Here is a 24205-nt window from a genome sequence, read left to right on the forward strand (position 1 = left end):
ATCATAGATATACACATTTATCAAGTTTAAAGAGCTTAGCACATGTTTAAAATAATTTTGATCATGTTTTCTACAAAAGATGAGCAGCTTACATTTTTCATATATTCAGCCTCTTGTTATAATGTGCTACTTGATATCAAAATCTTGCATAAAATATTATTAATGAAACATTTTTCACAGAAATTCAAGTATATTGTAAATATACGGTAAATACTATGCTATATATAGTTTAAAATGAATGCTATAGAAATTCTCTAATAAATTTGGTAATTTTTACCATTCTCCATGAAATTAGCCATTTGAGGTAAAAAGGCATCTTTCATCATTGGGTTTTATAGATGTAGACATTGATGTAGCTATTATAGAAAATGCTAGGGATTTTTCCTGTTATTATTGCATTTAAAAAAATTCTCTATGGCCTAGAAAATAAAAGTTAATATTTTATGTTTTTCCAAATATTCTAAGAAATGAAACTTTTGAAAAAAACTTTATGGAATAATTAGTATATATTTAGAAATTCAGAGAAAAGAAACCAGTCATATTTAATTCTGGAATGCATCAAGACCTCCTTTTTTTACATTTTTTCCCTTTGAATCACACTTTTTCTCTTCCAAGTAACATTTTCCTTATATTATACTTTCTATTAGACATCAAGTTTCCTGATATATGTTTTGGGTCTACATTTAAAAAGACCTTTTCTGCTAGCTTTCTTTTAACTGTGTGCCTTTCAAAGAGACTCCTTTCTTTTCTGATCTTTTCTAATTTTTCTTTACCAGACTTTTAGCCCCACACTCAGCTGACTGACTGAGACAGGTTGTAGAGAAATTTCTGGACATGTTGTTAACATCTGACACAGTGAGAAAAAAAGCCAGCACAGTCACAAGGCAGGTTCAAGGAGAAGTGGCAGCTCCTGGAGAGGAAAACTTCTATGTGTTTGCTAGTTGCTGGTTACCTGCAACACACTGGTTAAATTCAAATCCATTCATTTCTCGTGTCTCTCCCTCTAAACCACTGTAATGCAAACCAAAAGGACCTTTATGGATGTTTTTTTATTGATGTGTGCAAATCAAGTGTATCTTTAATTAGTCTTGACTGACATTTTCCACAATACTTTTAGTAGACAGTATAATATAAATATTTCTGGTGACTTTATGGAGGTGGTTGCCTAAATTTTTCTTTGGATAAAGCCTTTAATGCTTTCACCCAGGATCCATAGAGGAGCTACCCGAGTTTGGGAAGTTTAGTGCTGCTCTTTGTACTTTAACTTTTAATATCAGAGCACATATTGAAACCATAAACACAATGAAAATTCAAAAAATATTCCGACTATATTAGAAGAATATATCCCCTCCTTTTTTATCCTTAAAGAGCCAAGGGCGTGGGGAGTGGCAGGAAGAAACATTCTTAAGATCTAAGCCCTGGACGCCATCCTGCGAGCGCTTAAAACCCTTAGAAGCGTGCAACGTGAAGAACAACCCCTTTCGAAATCTAAAACAATATTAGATTCCCAAAACATATCGGCAAAGAAAGCCTTACCGTCAAACGCTTGCAGCAGGTTCCAGCTCAGACCCAGACTGAAAAGTTGAGCAGCTGGTGAACAAAAGTTTTAGCTTTTTTTTTTTTTTTAAACGAAGTCTGCAAAACTAATTTCCCTCAAAATAGGGCTCAATTTCCGTTAAAGAAAGCAGCGCTTACAAATCTCAGAATTCCTGATCACCCCCACCCTACCCCACCTCTGAGCACTGGAAAACAATTCGAACTTTCACACGGATGTAAAGGTTTATTGCAAAGCCACTATTCTACAGGACAACTTAAAAGAAAAGGGAGATGGTCAGGCTGAAGCCTGAGGGACGGGGCTAGGGAAAAGGTTCTGCCTTGGTGACATTTCTCAAAGATTAATCAATACTTTTTCCTAATTCAAACCAGATGTCTGGCCCAGTTTGCTGTACCCATTAATCCCATTAACAACTTCAAAGACCTGGTCCCCGTCCTCTGGACACCTGAGACAATGAAAATAACAGGGCGACGCTGCTGGTGGCACATTTGGGGTCCCGGGCGGGATAGGTGAGCGCCGATATTCTCCTGATGCGACACGTCCCAGGAAGGACGCGACTGTTCCTGCAGCTCATTATGAGCGGGCGGCGTGCTTACCTTGTGTAAACGACTTGGCCCTCAGCAGACGGTGTCGTCCCTCAAACATGTGACGGTATCAAAGCCCAGCCGCCGCTCGCATTAATTTACTGGTGGCAAGTTTTCTAATTCATTTTCTATGATGCAAGATTGTAACCAGGGAGACCCGAACTTTAAGGGATACCGAAGTGCAATATTTTTTCAGTAAATGGAACCATGGCGGGGGGGCGGGAGGGGTGCGATTAGCTGATTTATCTTTGAGCAGAAGAGAGATGGGTTTCTGGAGGAAAACAAGGGGACATGGGCTGGCTCCTGAGGGAAAAGACTGGAAATGTGCGTGCAATATACACTTCACTTGTGACCGGGACGTAATCGCTTCGGAATACTCCCGATCCAGGAAAAGTTCTTCTTGGTGGACAAGTGGCTAGGAAATGGAGTGGGACTAGGAAATCGGGAGGGAGGACGTTTGCGGAAAGCAGAGGAAAAGACCCCACCTGGCACCGCAGGTGAGGCTGCCAGACTCAGGACATCTGCAACTGTCACCGCCCCATGCTTTCTACCACCCCACCAGGTCTCGTTCCTTGCAGCACCGAAAATGGCTCTTTCTTTGCTCGTGGGTCACTTCCCTGCATCCTCGGATCTGACGTCCCAGCCCATTAACAACCCACCCACAGACACCGGCTGTAAAAAGCTAGGAGTGCCGCTGCGCCCAGGGCACGAGTTGATGTGAAGTTTGAGAAACTTATCTGAGCGCGCGCCAAACTAGCTCTGGTCTTTTCCCTTAATCTTAGTTCTCCTTTCGTGCTCCTCCACAGTTAGGCTCAGCCCAAGCTTTCCTGCAGGTGACAGTGCCCAAGGGGCACGGACAAGACAACTTTCATGAGAGCAGTGAGCAGGTCGGACCCTGGGTGCGGGGTTGGGGCTGGCGGGCGCTGCGGCGCGGCCTGGCCGACGGAGTGGGAAGGGGAGCCGCTGCCCGCCGGGGCTCGGGTTTAGGCGCCAGGCGCGCCGCTTGCAGTCCCGGCTGCTGGCAGGGGCGGGCGGGCGTGGGCGCGCTGCGTGCGTCCAGCCGGCGATAGGAAGTGGAACTGCGAGCGCATGGCGCGGACTGAGCCGGAGTTTTGGAGGGAGTTCGCATGTGGTCAGCACTGGGCTCCTAAGCCAGCCCCCAGCTCACGTTACACTCTATTTATAACCTCTCAGAACCGTTTCCCCTTGAAAGCAGTTCTCTGGGACCACCTTCTTTTGGCTTCAACCTCTCTACTCTTAACATCTGAGTAGCTCGGAGGGAAGCTCCTCCAGGTCCGAGTGTTTATATGTAAAGGAGACTGGCCGCTAGGGCTCAGGACCGGGATTATCCGAGCTCTGCTGAAACGCGGGCGGCTATTGCTTTGGGAGGGGGAAAAGTCACACGGTTTCCAGGGAAAAGTAACAGAGGGTGGTGGCGTTTGGAACCGTCGTGAAGTCTTCTGCCTGGAACCCGAGACTTGCATGCTATGGAACACCCGCTCTTTGGCTGCCTGCGCAGCCCTCATGCCACCGCGCAAGGCTTGCACCCGTTCTCCCAGTCCTCTCTCGCCCTCCATGGAAGATCTGACCATATGTCCTATCCCGAGCTCTCCACTTCTTCCTCGTCTTGCATAATCGCGGGATACCCCAACGAGGAGGGCATGTTTGCCAGCCAGCATCACAGGGGGCACCACCACCACCACCACCATCACCACCACCACCACCAGCAGCAGCAGCACCAGGCTCTGCAAACCAACTGGCACCTCCCGCAGATGTCCTCCCCGCCAAGCGCGGCTCGGCACAGCCTCTGCCTCCAGCCGGACTCGGGAGGGCCCCCGGAGCTGGGAAGCAGCCCGCCGGTCCTGTGTTCCAACTCTTCCAGCTTGGGCTCCAGCACCCCGACCGGGGCCGCGTGCCCGCCAGGGGACTACGGCCGCCAGGCGCTGTCACCCGCGGAGGCGGAGAAGAGAAGTGGCGGCAAGAGAAAAAGCGATAGCTCAGGTAAGGGCGCGCCGGGCACCCTCGGCGAAAGGGGGCGGAGAGATGACTGGGAAGATTCTCGCACTAGAGTGAGGCGGCGGGCGTTATGGTACAGGTCTTTCCTCCCTGGCTCCTCGCCGCCAAATTCGGCGAGGCTGCTTTGGTCCTTTTATTTTGGGGGCACGTGTTTCTCCAAGCGCAACACTCAGCCAACTGCGTTAAGCTCTCCAAGATTCAAACTAGTTTACCAGAGCGCTGAGAAAAAAGGACAAGTGACAAGTATGTGAAATCGATTGCGAAGCGTGACCTTCCATCTGAGCGATGGGGAGAGGATTGCACCCTGGGATGCAGCGTCCGCTGGCCGTGCGTGCGGGTGCCGTTCCTTGACTTTTCCATTGCAAGTTCCCGACTGAGTGGCTAGATTTTTCCCATCGTTAACTGGATTTCCAAATTATTGCACAATAGTTGGAACTTGCAATGGAACTTGGCAGAGCATATGAGAAAAAAGTTTTCGTTTTTTTTTTAAATTCTGATTTCAGAGTTCTTTAAATAGCACCCTATTCCAAATGGTAAAAATTTCCCTTTCTTGGGGAAGAAGGCAGTCTAGGAATTCAGAGGATTTTAAGGAATGTCAGAGAATTGTAACTAAATACATGCTCAGACCCTTGAAGAAAGACGATTCTTAATAGTAGTTGTATTTATGTGATGCTAACCAAAAAGAAAATCTAAGTTTTTAAAGTGGAAAGTAAAATTCTCCTCCAGGTGAGTATTATCGGAAACAAGTACTGGGAAACAAACAGCAACCCGGGTAGCGCTGGTACTGGAGGGTGTGCGCAGGAGGCGCAGACCTACGTGGGGATAATTTGAGCCGCCACGCAAAAGGGGAACCTTACTGAATGCGGATGCCTGAAGGCACAGGCTGCCAACTAAATTTTAGCAATCCAGAGAAACAAGTTTTTCAGGCAACTCATCAAAGCCCTGACCTATCTGTATCTTTATGAAATTGTTAAAAGATGCTTTATAATTAAGGAGGTTGTGAGTTTTCTTCTGTAGCTATAGTGCAGCCTGCGTTCTGTCTTTTCGTAAGCTGTCGTTTGTTTAATATAATATTTACATATTTTCTTTCTTTGCGGAATTGGTTTAACAGTCCTGGAAGATAATTCCAGATATTGGTTTGAAAGATTGAAAAGTGTCTATCCCTTATAATGCTTTAGGTAAGATCCCACATGAATGACAATGAATGAGCCGCATATTTCATGTTCTTTTGCAGCAATGGTATCAGTTATTCTTAAGCGTTAGTATGGGATGGATTCTTCTATCACAAACTTAAAATCTGACTTTTACATTCCAAGGTCGGGTGAACTTCTAATGCCCCATCACAAATGAGTTTATATCCAAGAAAGTTGCCAGCAGTATCACTCATTTTAATGGTTTTTACTAACCATAAGTGAAACACTCTTCAGACAGAGAGTTAAAAGGTTAATCATAGCAAGGTTTCCATCTTCATTAGAAAAAAAAAAAGTCAATCTTAAAATGAGATTATTTTATAGAGTTAGCATTTGATATCAATGTAACTTTTCTGGGATAAGAGGATCCGAGGTCAGTTTGGTCAGCGGCACTTTAGCAATTACCAGAAGCTCTTACTGTTCATTTTACTTTCTGCAGTGAGAAACCTATGTGATGGATTGTTTCATATGCTTCCTCAACTGAACCAACGCACCTAAGTTTCATAGGGCAAATTGAATTTTCATATAGGCATATGTTATTTTGGTTGAGGAGAAATAAGAGAAGTGGGATCTAAGAACTGGTTCCCTTCAATTATTTTAATAACAACTTTCTTAAGAATATTGGTTACATTAACAGTGCTACCCTCCTTTGGTGGGAAATAACCATATAGCCAAATACGTTTATTTTTTCATGTTGAAGCTGGTAATTAAAGTCCTGGAAAAACAAACCAAAGTTTTCATCAGCTACATAAAGTATTAATAGATTACATCTTGAGCGGGAAATACAATTAGCCATCACCAAGGGTAGAATCACTGGGGAGTTAGAATGAACATTTTCTTTCATGGGATATTTTGAAAGAACTCTTGGCTATCTAAAAAGAAATATAACAATAGTTTCTGGTTAAATATCTGTATACTCTTTGAAAATAAAATTTAATTAGCCAAAGTCAATATTTTAGTTAATTAATATTTGTTAGGTCTTTAGCTAGATTTAAATTCAAGGTAGCTTTTTCCTGAAATGATATTGTATTTGGTCTTCTACAATTTATGTTCACAGTTATTTCATTTCATATTATTATAAAGGCATCTTAAGCTAGCAGAAACTAAAACAAAGTACAAAGTCAGTGTAATTTTGGTATATTGTTAACACATATATCTCTCATTACTTATAGCATAGTTTTAATGTTTCAGTATTTCCAAAAAATTATATTAAAGTAATTTCTGCACTCTTGAAATTTTAAAATTGTGTTAGACAAAACTCACATCATGTGTTATAGAGACCATTTATATTTTGTTAGGCAGTTTATAATTTCTGTGTATTTCTAGTTGAGAGTAAATATAATACATAAACCCAGGGCAAAGTTGGAACCAAAATTCTGTATCCTTGCATCTCATACCCAGATTGTATGAATATGTGTATGTGTGTATGACTGTGTGAAATTCTAATGGAATTTTAAGCCCTGGAAAATACTGGAAAACACCCCCAATATTTATCCATGGTACTGATGCTAAAACTATAATATGTAACATTTTCCAGTGTGCATTTACATGTGTTCCCCTTCCCAAACACACATGAACACACGCATATACAAACTCAAGAAGTTTAAGGGTCTAGAAGCAAATATTTATGGACTTTAGGCTTCCACTATAGTTTACTGACAATTGAAAACAACGAAGTTTAATAGAAAATCACACTATTTTTAATATGTGTTAAGCATATTTGTAACTTTGAACCTGCTGTGCTTTCCAGCATTATTAGCAAAACCAACATCTGCCATGCCTTCAAAGGAACTCTTAAAAATCAAAACTTTACAACTGTACTTAAAACAATCTATACAAAGCAGGTGATTCTGAAAAAATGTCTATAAATAGTGTGAATTACTTAGCTTCAGTTACTTTTGATTGTTCACCAAGCAATGTAGTAATAAGTAAGTAATAAGTATAATACTGCCTACTTTCAGTTAATATCACCAAAATAGATTAATCAATCTAACTTTAGTTTTTATGCAGGTAATATACAGTATAAATATGTAAGTATTTTATATTCAAAGTAACTAATTTTATAAAAAATCAAAATTGTATCAGAAAGGAAGGGAGTGATTCGGGGGTAGTGATTTTACAAGGTTTTGAATCATATTAGATTCTTGTAAAATAGTAAATATTTTATTATAGCTACAAGATCATAAAATACCTGTTGTCAAATTATGTCTGTCTGTATGCCTGGCTCTGCAGAATAATACACAAGTATTATGTTAATATGCTAGAAATTAAAATACAGAGTAATGTCGTACCTACCCTAACTCTAGAATTATATTACACTTTTTTCTTGATATTTCTATCGTCATGTTTTCTGAAAGAAAAAAAGTTACTTTATTATTCATCTCTGTGTTGCTGGATGATGACTTTTTAGCATTTGCTTTAGAATTTAAAATACAGTCTTTTGGATATAGATGATTATAGGACAGTACTGAAGAAATTAAGGGACTCGAATCTATGGAATTTAAAAAGTACCATTTTCAGTCTTTTTCTTGGAATGGTAGATTAATTTTAGGTGTGAACATTTTTAAATGATGACCTGAGATAAAATAAACTGCTAAGTACCATTGACCTACATGAGTGTTCTCAAATGATTACGCTCAAAAGTCAAGAGCAGCAACTCATTTAGAATCAAGGCACTTTATTGTGGAAAGTCAGCAATGGATGGAAGGAAGAATGCAAATAATGAAATAGTTTCCATTTCTCCGTAAATATCTTTATTTATAGTTGATTTGAAAAGGAAAAGCATCAAATGTAATACATGACACTGCTAAAACTTTCATTTGGGTTAAAAAGCCTTTACCAAGTATTTAAAATTTTAATCTTTTTTACAGTAATTATCAATGGAAACCATTATGTTGGCACACAGTAAGCTGATCGCCACTAATAAACTGAAAAACATATTTTAAACATTACCTTGTTTGTCTGTGTTTGAAAACAGACCCTTCATCACAGCGTTGGAATTTATAATAACATAATTTTTATTATAAGACCTAAACAGTCTTAAGAAATTAATTTTAAACAAAAATAAAATAACAGTAGGGACAACCCATCCCCTTAGAATCAGAGAAACTTGAGAGACTAATTCTATATTTAGTAGAAGAATTAACTTTTTTTTTAAAGAAATAACCTATGTGTGAATTAATAGCTGATTTATGTAAAAAGAAATCCCCACATATAAACCTATTACATGTATTTAGCCTAGTAATGGTGCCAGTTTTATCCATTTACTATATTAAAATATATATATGCTGGGAAATTTCATTATTTACTGTATTAAAAATGGCAGCCAGCAACACACAAAAAATGTGATGGCTTTTTAGATTTTCATTTCAAATGAAAATAAACAATATAATACAATAATATATTTTAGTTTAAGGCTGTGTTATATTATATTTTAGTTTTAGACTGTGTTCACTTCAGTAACTTATTTTTAAAATTTCAGAGTGAGGTTTTTTTTCCCAAGAATTGCTATAATTATTACAAACATTTACGAGTGATAAATGATAAGGGTGAAAAGATATTAGCAAATAAAATACACACAGGAATTCCTTAACTAGTATTTGTTGACTTAAGAGTTGCGGATGATTTATCTCTCATTCTTTTTGTATTTTTGCCATGTTGTTTTTTATAATAATAAAAAATTTTGTGAGGAAAATATATTAGCGCGTGAAGTAAGACTATCAGGAGTAGAATTCTTTCCCACTTAATTGTAATCATAAAATAAGAAAGATTAATTATTGAGTGGCCAGCTAAATTACATTTCCTGGATTATTGTATTGGTGACTGATTTCAATGGTTTCATTAAAAAAAAAAGATAAAACACTCACAACTTATTTCTCTCATGTGTTTTAGTCATTAATATGGTTTAGTTATCAATAATAAGCTTTTTGTAAAGTTTATAAAGAAAATCAAACACTAACATTTTTCCTATTTTTGTTATGATACCTTTATGATTATTTATTGGAATAGCTGTATCAAACTGAAACCCCCAAGTAGAGATGGAGTAACACAATAAAGAAAAATGAGTTACAACACTCTCTCATTCTCCACACTACTTCTAAATCATAGTCATCAGTGAGGTTCAAAATTCAACTGGAGGAAACCTTGTAGAATATTTTATTACTCTCGTGAAGTAAAACTTAAAATAGTAAAGGTCATTTTACATCCCAGGCTTCAATTTGCATTACCTATGTAGAAGCAGAAGTAACTTAACTTGGATCCCCTTTTCTCAAATGATTTTCTACTTACATTACAAAAATGTAAGGAATTTATTTTCCCTTTAAGGAATTGTGTTAGATAGTATTTTACGATACAAAGTAATAAATAATATATCTATTAATCCATTTGTATAAATTTCTGATGTTTTTTCATACTTCAGAGTAATATTTCTTTTTAAAACCTTTTGAAATACTTCTTACTAAATTAACTGAGAATTACTTGGTAAAAATTTACCTTCATTTGGAATTGATTGGGTCAATTATTAATATTCCTTTATATTTGGAATTTTAAATATACAATTAAAGTCCCCTTATCCATGAAACCTTTATTTATAATGTCACATTTTCCACAGCAATATAATATTTCTGAATTTAACGTGTTACTGCCTGCAAATTTGGTACTTTTTTGGTACCAAATTTGGTACTTTGGGTGCTTTTTGGTACAAATTTGGAATATTGATTTTCATAGGGCTCTGAAGTTATTTTATGATATGCTTTTTGATCTCTTCCATGTGCATATGAATAAGAAAAATCAGGTGAAATCTATATTGATAAGTACACATTTTTGGAAGGGGTTTGTATGGGTAAAATTCTTTCAAAAATAATTACTTTGCTCTCTATACTATATAGATTTAAAAATTAATAAATTTAATCTTGAGTTTATCTGATATTATACCTATGTTACTTTTCAAAATTAGCATTTCCTTAAAAGTTTAATACTTCTAAAATATTTGTGTATTTTGGTGACTTAATTCTTACATCCTTGGAGTTTTTAGTTCTATTGCAAATATAAGTTTAGTAGGTAATAACTCGTAGTAGCGAAAATGTTAGGGTTTTGTTTAAAGATTTAAATTCAGAAATCGTTGCTCTTCAAAATTTCATAGAATCAATTCGATTAGAATGTTTCAAATGTATTGGGCTGGGCAAAAAGTTCATTTGGGTTTTTCCGTAAGATGTTACAGAAAAACCCAAATGAACTTTTTGGCCAAGCCAACATTTAAATATCCTAGTGTTTGTTTTCATAAGCCTTCTTTCTAAGATGTTATAGGTATGTTTCTTGAAGCTAGATAGGCTGTATTGGTTGAAATTGTGAATATAAGGTGTTTATTTTTTATAGTTTTTAATCCCTACTGTATTTTAATAGAAAGGTTAATGGTATAAAAAAACAGTAAAGGTGCTGAAGTAACTAGGACATGGCAGCTACACTTAAAGCACACTGTATACATATAGCTGATTCACTTTGTTATGCAGTAGAAACTAACACAACATTGTAAAGCAATTATACTCCAATAAAGGTATTAAAAAAATAAAATACAATAAACATTAAAAAATAATTATTTATATAAATGTATATATACACTAATAGAATTTCAAATTTAATTTCTTCATAACAGATCATCTGAACTAAATTATCCACATTAGAGACGATAATATGATGTTAAATGTTCTAGTTACAAAATAAAATATTAAGTTTGAAGCATATACGGCTGTGTGGAGAGTCCAACAGGCTGAAGCTGATAATCAGTGCTAGTCATAAAATCAAATCTGCCAACTCCCTGCAGTTTCTGTTTTCTTTTGTTTTTCTCTCCACACATTTCAAGAGATTTTATAATGCTGCAAGAAAAAAAAATCCCAGTTATCTTACATGACTGTGGGCAAGAAAATGATTAAGATGAAGTCATCTCTCTCTCAGGCTCTGTGGAAACCTAGAGAAGAGTCCAGCTTGGTTGGTGGATGCCAGTAGAATTTTAAAGGCCTAGAGTTTTGCTCTTTGAAAATATAGCCTTAAAGCTTTGCCAGAAATAACACCCAAATAAAAACTTATTTTTGCAAATGATAGTTATTTGCAAGTGTAGTGGTGAAATATATTCGGTGTCTGTATAGGCAGCTTCTTACAACTTTCTGGACTGCACAGGAAACTTTTGGATGAGTATTCTTAGCCTCCTGAAAAACTAACAGACTAAACTGAGGTGTATGCTTATTAGTTTTTAAAAAAATGTATAAAATGGCCAATGACTCTTATCAAATAAACAATGAATACCAAGTAAATTTCACAAAAGATTGATTTTATTTTGTTAGTTAAAATACACAGCTCAGGAAAATAGAATTGTGCCGTCAAAAACTTACTGGGAACTAAATTGATAAATAGTAGCTTCGATTTTGTAGGATGCCAGTAATTTAGCAAATGGCTTTCACATTTTAAGAACCATCCAAAGAGAGCTTTACTCCCAACTGGATACATTGACTTTTAAGTGATATCTCTCTTATTTAATATTTTCAAAAGTAAAATGAGTTTTCAGTATTTTTAATGTCTTTAACAATGAAAATCTCCCCAACTACAGGCTACATTTACTTTGGGTTTTTTTTTCCTTATTTGTAGTATAAATGGGTCTGGATGCATTAAACTAGAGAATATCTACATGTAAACTACTAAGAAAGACTGAAATGACAGGAAAACCAGAGGTTAGGCACCCAAATTTAGGGGCCTGCTGCCACACACATTTCCAGGATTACTATCATTTGAACATTTACCTTTAAAATACAGGGACTTGTGGAGGCCTTTTCTTCCAGAACTATTCTTTGTTCCTAGAAGTAGAGCACCCCATTTTTTCTTGGATACCCAGATGTTTGGGAAAATAAGAAGAAACAGCAATGCTATTTTTTAAATTTTTTGCGTTTTTAGTCAGTAGTTCATAGATCACAAAGGATTTATCTTATTTCTTTGTTATCCTATTAGACAAGAAAATAGGTGGCACACCCATAGCGATAACTGAAGAGAGGTTGATGGTGACTATTTAATGGTGGGCAGTGTGTCGGGAAGCAACAGGATGGGGCATCACTCAGGGTCTGCCCACAATTGGAAGACATTAGCGCCTGTAAACCTGACAAAATACAGGGAGCTTTTACACGAATCTGGAATCCAGTAAGAGCAGCAGGACAGAAGCCTTCCAGCAAAGTTGGGACTTCAGGTGGAAGATTGCAGCTAATCTCAAATATCATGCAGTAGCCTCTCTTCATGCCTTCCCATCTCCTTCTGTTGCCTCCCACTGCCCAGATATAATCAGAATATAGGGAAGCAGATCGCAGAGGTCTCTGTAGATAAAATCCATAGAAGTCAACCTAAGGGAATGCAGGCCATAGAAGAGAAATGTCAAGAGTTGATCTGGGAGAACACAACAGATCCTCTGTCTCTTCTAACTATGATTTAACTTCTCTGTAGTGTAGTTTCCTAAAAATTAAAGTGAGTCAGTAAACATAAAGTACTTAAAACAATGTCTGGCTCAGTAAGTGTTGTTATTTTTATCTTCTATCAATGTAGGTGCAATTATGTTGTGGGTATACACCATCTGGAAACAATCTCTGTCTTATGTTGCCTGTTTATTTGTATTTTACTGCTAATATTACTGTAGGAAATGTTGCTTGCCTGAGATTGCTATTTAAAATAATCTGCAACTGTCCCTAGAATTATGTCGCATGCCATTTTCCTGAAATGTAGGATGAGTTTTAGACCAAGCTGTGTAAGAGACTCAAGTTTCCTTCACTTAATAACCCTTAAGATTCCCATTCTTTATCCTTTTTGTTTGGACATCTCCTAACCTTTCTCAAATGTCTCCTACCACTTCTCCATCAAACACCTGTTTTCAAGAGGAATGTACAAAGGGGTATTTAGTCAAGAGGGAACAGAACTTAAACCAAAGCGTCTTAAATATGATAATAAAATATCAGGTCTCTCTTGCCGTTGCTAACTAGGAAGTTGGACTTGACATTTTTCTGCTGTATTATAAAGTTCATTGCTGAGAGAATTTACATATTATAGCCCTTTGTTATTTTTGATGGTTCCATTTGGAGACCTCCATGAATGGTAAATATGCAAATGCTACAAAAAACTAAAAATGTATTATATCTCACATAAAATGCATAAAAACAGTTTTATAATGGTGATAAGTTGTTTTTTCAAAGGAAATGATTATTTATTTGTTTGTGTATTTATTTATATTTAATAAATTCTTGAAAATTATTGCTTAGGTCGAGGCAATAGAGAACAAAACCCACCCAAGTTGTAAGTCCTGGGTGATTGGCTAGTTTCATTCTATTCAGCTTACTCACCTCTCCTATGCCCACAGTTTAATGTGGTGAATTCAGAAATGTATTTCAGAGAATTTTTAGATTATTATATGTGATAGTCTGTGGCAGTTGCTTTTGAATAAATAGTAGAATCAAATACTATATTAAAATTCTAAATGTCAAGAGCTAACTCTTTCAAAGCTCTTAGACTGACAGCAATTTAATCCCTAAAATGAGAGAGTTTTAAAGGACTATTGATTACTTCTCTGCTAGATAATGGGAGGGCTGAGAGGTGGTAGGGACAGGGGTACAGGAAGAAAACAAAACATTACATGTTCAGTAATACACAGAAGTGACAAGAAAGAGCCAACTTCGTCAACTATTTCATTCCTCTTGGGTTTCAAGGGTAGGCTTCATTTGTCAGTTTTCTAAATGATTTATAATCGATAATGTTTCAACAGATGATTAGAATCAGAATTATCAAGACACTAGAAGAGACCCAAGGCATCGCGCAGTTCAATTAATGTATTTTCTAGATGAGAGACTGCACCCAGAGAAGTTGAGTAATGTCTGTGCACTCAGCCAAGTAGTACCAACTGAACTTCCCTATCTTAACTTCAGCCTAGTGCCCTTAAAAGGAAAATCTCATATCATATTTTGAAACTTTAAGTTTTTAGTCTTCCCAATGAAAGTAAATTTCAGCTCATTTAGAATGTTGGCTACTGCTTTTGAGTGAATAAAAATTTGGCAAAATGCTTTACCTGAGTGTAAACTACTTCTCTCTAAATCTGAATTTATGATGACCTCAGTCATTTTTCATTCTTGTTTTATAAATACGAACACTGTTATTCTTTCTCAGCTTCAGTTTTCTGATGACGTAGTTCTTGCTATGGGTTACCATTGTGCCTGCATATTTTTGACACCTTGTACAATAAACCATAGCATTTTAAAGTTTAATATATGGTAATGTGCAGATGGACTTTGCTATATGATATCTATAAGTAATAGGTATTTATATAAAGGGTATCATATTTTGGGTAGCCATTTGTGAACTGAAATATCTGTCTCCTGTTTTAAAATGTTTAATGCAATACTAGTAGATTTTATTTAATTGGGCTTTACCTATAACATATTTGCATTTTGAGTGCAATGTAATAAATAGCTACAAGTAGACACCAAGCAACTTCCCCTTGTCTCAAGTCTTTAACTCCATTTTAAAATAATTATTGATCTTATTTTTTAATTGAATACAATCTTTTTTTTGCCCAGAAGATACTAAAAAAGGTTAATGATTGACCATTTTTTGCCTTTTCTAACCAGATGTGCATTCCTTGTTTCTCCTCCTGTTCTGCTGACACCCATCTTCCCCATCATCTGTAAACACCAGACCCATGTGCTTCTCCCCAATACAGTGAACCACATAACCTCTGGAACACTCTAACACCTACCTCTCATGGTAATTCCAGGTCCTTAGTTCTTACTAGACCCTCGAAAACAAAATTGAACATAAAATATACAGTTGGTTTTTCCAAGAATTTTTTTCCTCTTTTGTCTTAACACAACTCTATTTCCAAAGTGATAAAAAATAATTCCTCTTCTACCTAGTTCATTTTAATTTACAGTCAAAATCCTTTCATGTTAATGGTCTCAATTGATGATTTTCCACTCCTTTTCCACTAGACTTAAGTTCAAAGTCAGTCATGCCGCCTTTTCCTACACAGCTCAGGCCAAATCCATTCTATTGCGTATGATTCTATATTATTTTTCGTATTCCTACTTTGATGTTTCTTGCACTTAATTTTGTTCTCTCTCCAGGATTTCTGATGTAGCTCTCTCTTCCAAATATCTTTACTTCTGCTCGTTCTTCCCTAATGAAATCCTACATTCTACATACAGTAATATTTCGACTTTGTCATTCCTCTTCTTGGAATTCTGCATTAAACTGAAAGTATTCTACACTGACAATATGAATGTTTAATTATAGGCTTTGATGCATATGCATGGAGTGGCAAATGGTCGTCAATGATATACCACTAGGTTTTACTTGTGCTGCTTTTTGTGTGCAATTACTTTTTGTTTAATATCATTTGTATCTAATTGTATGTTATATATCACATATAATTAAATATGTAATATAATCTCATACATATTACATATATAATCTGATAGATATATTTAGAGCAGTTTTTTTCTGGCAAAGTCATCTTTCATTTAGTCTTTGGAGTACAATGTGAAATGTTACTTTAAAACTGTGTTCTGATAATTCCTAATGTGGGTACCTAAATATATATAGTCATAATTGCATTCAAGAATTTTTCCCACAAGATTTTCTGCATCTTCCATTTGACAAGACATGCTACATATTACTTACTATCCAATTTCTTTTGCTAAAATTTAGGGATATATATTAATGGGATTCCATCTACAATATCCCAACTCAGTCATTAAAGGCTTTGTTGACCAGCTGGGCCAGTTTTGTTGATATTGATTTTGCTTTTTTTTTTTTTAACCAATATTTCCTCAATAAACTTGTTTATGTCTACCCCTTTTTAAAAAGTGTATTATTTTGAGAAAATTGTATAATCACATATAGTTGTAAGAAATAATACAGAGGGATCTCGATACCCTTTATTTAGTTTTCCCCAGTGTTAATAGTGTAATACAGTTATATAACCAGGAACTGACATTGATAAAATCCATTAATCTTATTCAGATTTCACTAGCTCTATTGCACTCTTGTGTGTATGTGTGTATGTGTGTGTGTATTTAGCTCTATGCTGCCTGCCAGATTTATTTTGTATTTTGATTCTGAAGCCTGTAATATCTTTTTCCAATATGTATTTATTATTTTCATTTATATACAGCTTGTGACACCTTCTCAGGTCAATACCACCCTAAGCTAATGACTGCATTTCTCTTACCACATTGATGTCTGTATTCTGCATAACAACACAGTTAAATTTGCTGTTTTATTTCACGTCTCTAGTCTTTGATTTGAATTAAATGTATTCCCAAAGAAAAAGTCTATCTTCTTTTTCTTTTAATGTGGTATCCAGCATTAGGATAGGTGCATAGAAGTGCTTGGTAAATCCCATTTGTAGCATAGAAAATGCTTCACTAATGTTGAATGAATTGTTTGTATCAGGGGTTTTCTGAGACTCTTGGTTCCAGGATTCTAGTAGTTGGGCAAATTCAGAAGATTGTTGGTCAATCCATAAGGGAGTTTAATGAATATTGACTTAAGTAATTATCTGTATTTGTTTCTGAATGATTTTTATGGATGCTTTCTAAAGTGAAATTCCTTTGATTACATGGCATATATTTACCATTTGTGAATTAATCGAGACAAAAATAAATACTCATTTATTAGAAACTTTATTATAAATCAGCGAAAATCATCTACATTTTAAAAGGTAAGGTGCATATACTTTCAACAGTTTAGTGATTGTTAAGCCCAGTTTCCCATTAACTAACGTATAGAAATGTCTCATTCCATTATTTTGGGGTGAGGCGAGATTCTATGAAAATTCTGTGCAGTTATGCTGTGAATTGTTGAGCTTTTGCACATTACATACAACCAAGTAATCATAGTACTTAAAATGTCTGTCTAACAAAGCCAAAAAATTAAATTAAACTTGAAATTATCAGGCATTTGGGGAAAATGTGGAGTATTGATCAATCAGTATTGTAGTGTTGGATAGTGGCACAAATGGTGATTTGAAAAAGAAGATAGATAATTTTCAAATTTTTCAAGTAAGCTGAATTTTAAAAAAGAAATGAAAAATCCCTTTTCTGAGTGCCTTGATACAGTGATGCTGATTCAATCCATGATGCCTCAGCCTGTACCATTCTGCTTTAAATATGACTGGTTAACCAGATTCAAACAATGGTATGTGATTAGAGAATGTGGATCCAAGACACTGACAAGTGACCACATGTGAGGTGGTCTGGATAGTAAGGAAAGAGCAATGACAGTGAGAAGTGGGCAGGCTAAAAAAAATCATCTCACTTGTGGTTTTGAGCTTAGTCACACATCACATGAACTGTCTCATGAAAAGAAAGTTTGTAGTAAGTCTACTTATGCAAGTAAGTTAGCATTTATTTCTGTAAAAGAGGTAAAATTAATCCGTATTGCAAAACATTTTGACAATTTTTAAAGAAACCTGTTGTCCATGACTCTGATACTGATTCTATTTTAACAATTCCTTCAGCTCATAAAGAAAAATAACTTTCAGATTTTCCATGCTTCTGGACCTTTTCATTAACATGGTATCATGAGATTACTTTATTTAGACCAGTAACTCTCAACACTGATGTTACCTTGGAATGATTTGGGCACTCTTACAAAATTCTCGTGCCTCATAGAGTATGCTTAAGTTAATCTAGAGCAGAGCTGGAACTTTTAAAATTTTATAATGGAAAATTACATCATTAAAAGAATAGAGATAATAGTATAATGAACCCTCAGGTGCCCATGATGTTCAATATAGATGAATACGTGGCAAATCTTAACTCATTTATACCATTCCATTCCTCCCTTACCTTGTCCCAATTACTTTGAAACAAATCTCAGATTTCTTGTTATTTCATCTGAACACTGATACTTTTAAAAAGCTCTCAAGTGATTCTAATGTATGGCCAAGACAGAGAACTACCAATGGAATACTCTTGTTTCTAGGTTAAAAAGCTATGAGGGGCAGGGACTCTGTATCCTAAATCTTACCCTTTTCTGCCCATGGAGAGCAATGTTAGACATGGTCGCTCAATAAAATATTACACACTTCCTAGAAATGGCCATTTGTATATCTCTGTTTATCACCAATAATCATAATACTCTCCTATGCCGTGTAGTGTGGTAGCCGCTGGCCATATATGACTATTTAAATTTTAATTAATTAAAGTTAATTAAATTTAAAAACCAGTTCCTTTGTATCAGTAAACACATTCCGAATACTCACTAGCCACGTGTGGCTTATTGGCTAATGTATTGAACAGTGCAGATATAGAACATTTCAATCTGTTAGAAAGTCCACTTGAACAAGTGCTTCTAGACAAAAAGACAAACTTTCTGACTCTTTGGCTATTGAAAGAGTCATCAAGGATGGGAACCTTCTCAAGTAGAGAAAGAGATAATGAGAATTCAAATACCACACAAAGCCAAATTCAGTTAAAAGTATAGCTGTAAAAGTTGAAAAATATCTGAAATGAAAATGCAAGGAGCATTACTTTGCTAAAGGATTTCTTGGATAAATGCTTGCTTTACTCAACCACATGTTTACTAAAATAAAATACATTCATGGTTTTGAAAAGGCCAAAGTGTACCTTAAAATAATGGTTAATTAAACATAATATGTAATGTGGGATTTGGGCACTTACCAAAATAAAAGCAAAATGAGAGATGTTAAATTGTTGAATTATAAATGCAGAATTAAAATGAAGTAAATCACAGCATAATGATGAATGTGAATGTAAAAAATAATAGAATTTTGGAAGTGGGAAGGCAAACAATGAAAGCATATTCAAAAATGTAAGGTCAACTAGGGAGATTCTTCCAAGCCTCTTGAGGAATAGGGAGGAGAACATTTTTCTGGGAACGGGTGGGGAACATGCCAGGAATTAGGCTAGATTTTCCAGGGGGAAAATATGAAAACTTAATAGAATCAGACAGTGGCAATTAATGACAAAGAATTATTAACTTTTAAAGCCTCTCAAAAGAGTTGGTCTTTTATAGTCCCTGGTATGAATTCCAGAATTGCAAGTCAGGTAGCTGACAAACAGAAGAGTGTATTAGAGAAGATTTTTAACTTTGGGGGAAGAAAATGAGGATAAAATATTCATCTTGGCATTAGCAAAGAGCAAATGCAAGGAAAAGTGAAGTATAGGGAGTCTCACATCTGTCCTGTGAACCATCTGGGCCTGTTTGGCTGCAGCCATACATTACACAATTAAGCTGCCAACCGCAGAGTTTTGAATATGTGGGAAGCAGGACTATTCATCAGTGGATTCATCTTTAATAGAGATTAATTGGTAACTAACTGATGATTGAACTGCTGGCGATTTATGGGAGAAAAGGCAATATTAATACTACATATTAAGCAACGAACTCACTGGATACTTTCATGTTAGAATTTATGAGTTGAGAGTGTATATTCATGTAGGAAAATGTAGGGAAAATGTTAATGATTGCGTTCAGACTATCTTAGGAACACACAAAAAAAACAAACATATATATTATAGCACTGGGCCAAGCATACGTAAGTGTCCAGGCAACTCTCACTGTTTTTTGAGAGGTTTTGGAATAGACTCAGGGCAGACCAAATGTAAGTTGTAATAAAGTGTTATTGGCAGTGTAGAAGAAGAGTAAAGAAAACATTTTAGTAGTTTTCAGTGAGCGAAATTTTGTATTGAAAATTTGCTCATAAGAGGTTGGTGGCCATTGGTGTGTAAATGTGTGAATGTGGTCATCTCTGTTACTAATGGCAATTGGATTTTTCCTTTAGATGAATAAATCTTAGTTTTTCCCAGTTAAAAAAATAGATGCTTTTTCCATGGACCCAGTAATAGAGATAAGGGGTTATATTTTTATGAAAACCAGATAGAAGAAAGAGTCTGCATTGGCAAAGCATCTCTATTTTAAAAAGAGCATTGCTAATTAAAGAAAGTTAGCTAAATGCAATAGAGTTGAATGGATGTTCACAGTAGAAATAGGTGACTTCCAGATTGAATGGTTTTACCTTGACAACTCAGGTTGTGAAAAAGCCAAACTAAACCAATAGGAAATTTAAATATGTTATTCAAAGTGGGTGGAATAAAGAGGTTCCACAATTTAACTGTGTCCTGAAGAGATGCTGAATGAGGGAGGGGCTGCTTCACACAAGAGTCACAAGCAGAACTATTATTAAGGGATGTTCTTCATGAGGTAGTTGTGCTATTCTCAGTTCAGCTATAAATACCCTCACATTTTCTCTACCCTTCTCCTAATATTAGAAACAAAAACTGAAACACAGAAAGTTCTTATTTTACATTTTCTGATAGAATTATACTTCTTTTTGAACCACCTGTTAACCTTAGGAAGCAGCATTAGTATTTTAGATAAAGCTGAAATCTTACAAACAAGTAACTCAGAGAAAGACTATCTAGATAAATGGTAATTAGTATCAAATTGTAGCCTATCCTCCCCCTGCCCCCAGAAACACACAGGACACACACACCAATGCCATAGGTATTTCAGTAGCCTCACAATTCACAAACTCAGACATAACTCATTAAATGAGTACTCTGCGCGAGGGACTTGGTTCCATGATGTGGGTACACTGATACGAATAGAACACGTTGAGGTTTCTGGAGGGGTCCATAGCATAGTAGGGAAGGCAAAGATGGAAACAACTAAATGCAGCAATATAATAGAAGAAATAATAATGTAGCAAAGGTGATGAAAACATCCTGAGAAATCCAGGAAGGTTTCAGAAAGTGCATGACACCTCCCTCAATTCCTCTCATTTCTTACTTCTCCCTTCTGAAGCCATGAGTACCTAAAAATCTATTAAACTGTGGCCTGGATCAGATCACCCTTGGAGAAAAATATGAGTATCCTAGTTGAATATTGTAGATATGAAATGCAGAGTAGGTCTTGGGCTCCTGGGCTCCTGCACAAAATCATGCACAGGAGTCCCTCGGACACTCAAATCCATATCTTTAATCGTTATGATTTAAGCATTCATTTGTCTTATGCACCAAGGTTTGTGGGGTGGTAATTGATTGTACATAGCTAAACTTTGTAATTCAAAAGTTTTATCCCCAGGTTATTATTTGCTAAAATCACAACGGAAGGTAAAAGATGCTAGCTGGTTAAATATATATGCTGTATTATACTTGGCATGATATTGATGTTATTTTTTTATTTTTTATTTTTGCGGTACGCGGGCCTCTCACTGTTGTGGCCTCTCCCGTTGCGGAGCACAGGCTCTGCCGGACGTGCAGGCTCAGCGGCCATGGCTCACGGGCCCAGCCGCTCCGCAGCATGTGGGATCTTCCTGGACCGGGGCACGAACCCACGTCCCCTGCATCGGCAGGCAGACTCCCAACCACTGCGTCACCAGGGAAGCCCCTTGATGTTATCTTGATAAAGCAGGAGAGGATTAGGCCCATGGAGGACGTTGTGGAGTACATTTATAGGCATGACTGTGATGTTATTAGCTCTCCCATATTTCAAGGGCTGACTTTACTAGAATATTGTAAAACAAGTGAAATGACTTTTAGTCCTTCCTAGATTTCCCTTCTTTAGTCTTCTTGGCATTTCTCTCCATCTTTATCTTGAGAGCTGTTAAGACTTTCCTGCAGACTATATTTAAGCACCTTCACAGAATGTTAGAACTGGAAGGGATTCTAGAATTTATCAAAACCACCCTGTCAGTCTTAAAGATGAGAAAATTGAGGCTCAGAGAGTGTCATCCCTAAAATAATGTATGCAGAGATGGGGCTAATAACTTCCAATTCAGTAACTTTCTCTTATTTCTATAATCTGCTGTTTGAAAATTTCACCCCATTTATTTAATATTAAGATGTCAAATAGCTACACTCTTTCTTGCTCAACTGTTCACTTTCTACAGTAAGGGTATTGAAAGCATATAAATCTACTTTCCTAGCCTAGCAATATTATCATTTCATTACCACTGTCCACTTGGTTTGAATGAATACTGAGTGTTAGTTAGCCGATTTCTTTTACTTGAATCTGGGAGGGATAGAATTTCCTTTGATGGTATCTCAGTGTCTGCCTTGCTTAACATTTACTTCCTGGTAAAACTGGTCATTCATTGAGGAATAATTTGGGCCATTCTTCAGTTGATGTCTATTCTTCATATTTACTCTGAAAATTTAAACATTAACATATATTTTATCAGTGATTAATATAAAAATTAAATCTATAGTGTTGTTATACTTGAAATTACTTCATGATCTGGCATTTGAGGGTTCCCCAGTATTGCAAGTGCTCTTTCTCAATTCCAGACATCTTACTTGAATTTTTTTGTTTCATCACTTTTTGCTTTTAATATTCCTTCAGTTATCTTCCAAAACATATTCAGTGTTACCAGTTCATCAGGGTACTTTTTTTCCCTCTTAGTTTAGGGTAATAGTAACTTTCTTTGCTCATTTTCTTTTCTCTAAGTTATTCTGGAAATGTATGTGGAAGAAGTTGTATCAGTTCACACATTTGACTATATTGAATCACATGGGTTTGATTTGCCAAAATGTATAACATTGTCTTGAACATTTAGAGTGTGCTTAGAAGAAAGCCTGAACTGTAAGAAAAGGTTTTTTTGTGGGTGATGTCCACTTAACTAATAAATCTGTCATCACTGACTGGTCTCCATTTCCTCGGAAATAAACAAATCACTATTAAGTTCTTTGAAGCAGGAGACTGCCAGGAAACACGAAAGTCACTTTTGCTTCATCCTCCAAGATAAAGTATTTAATAAGTGGAAATGAGATGCAACAGAAGGAGCCATGGGGTCTTCACACCTGCTAGAAAGTCCAGCAGATCTCCACAGAGCAGGAATTCAAACAAACCTCAGACCTTGACGTTCAGCAAAAGTGCAGAGACGAAGCCAAGAATAAACTTTGGAAGGCCCTTGGAAACTTCTTAAGTTGAAAGCCTGAATTATGGAAACCTAGGAAATTTGAAGAGGAAAGGCCAGGAATCTGGAGGCCTGTGGCCCCCAACTGAATAAGGCATATAGTTGTTTTATCTTTAGGGTATTTCATTTTCTACTTTAAATCAAATGGCAATTGATCCTTATATAAGAACATTTATTAGAAAAGCAGGGTCTTGGTTAAGGAGTAAACGTCAAGCATCCTTCACTGAGGGCTTTTTGTTTGTTTGTTTGCTTGCTTATTTAATTTCAGAGAATTCCAGACCTACCTATGTTTTATTTTTGTTTATCTCAGTCAAAATAAATGGGTTTCTTTAAAGTAAATGCACATGTATTCTAGCCAGAAATTCACTAGGGAAATACAAAGTCAAGTAAGAAGTAGAACAAAAAAAGTAGCCAAATGTTAAAGCTCCTAGAAAGACCAAAAAGCAAATAAGATACAAAGGAAATAAAAAAAGAAAACTCAAGTGTATCTCCAAATTAAATTTAAAAGGGTGATACATTGCTATTTTCTTTCGATTTTGTGTTCATCCTTTATTTTTAATTAAGGAATTTATTTGTCTCAGTAACAGAGCAAATTTCTCTTCACCCATTTCCTTTACATGTAGTTCTTAGGTCTGTGAGCACAAGTTACTGTGACTGATATTTGTTTTAACATCATAATGCTGAAAAAAAAACAAAAGCAAAAGCAAAACACACGATCCAAATTACAGTTTTTGTTTGAACTAAAAACTTTTTTCATCTCAAGGTTGATAAACCCCTTAACTCATGTGATAGACCGATACGTACATACATACATACATAGATTTCAAATAGATGATGTAGAAAGGACCAAGAGCGTAACTGGGGAGATCAAGACAGTAAGTTGTTTTGTGTCTGCCAATAGCCC

The 24205-nt window shown here is 36.1% G+C and overlaps 1 protein-coding gene across 1 annotated transcript in view; it reads left to right on the top strand.

Moving 5' to 3' along the window:
• The first annotated feature begins 3177 nt into the window (after window positions 1-3177).
• Window positions 3178-24205, top strand: part of MEOX2 (mesenchyme homeobox 2) — a 63826-nt gene continuing 42798 nt past the window's right edge. Inside the window, exon 1 of the mRNA XM_060108051.1 lies at window positions 3178-4140. Coding sequence (XP_059964034.1) covers window positions 3627-4140 — 514 coding nt within the window. The 5' untranslated portion in view covers window positions 3178-3626. The remainder of the gene's footprint in view (window positions 4141-24205) is intronic.

The sequence above is a fragment of the Mesoplodon densirostris genome, chromosome 9, assembly GCF_025265405.1.
Source record: "Mesoplodon densirostris isolate mMesDen1 chromosome 9, mMesDen1 primary haplotype, whole genome shotgun sequence".
NCBI classification, from domain to species: Eukaryota; Metazoa; Chordata; class Mammalia; order Artiodactyla; family Ziphiidae; genus Mesoplodon; species Mesoplodon densirostris.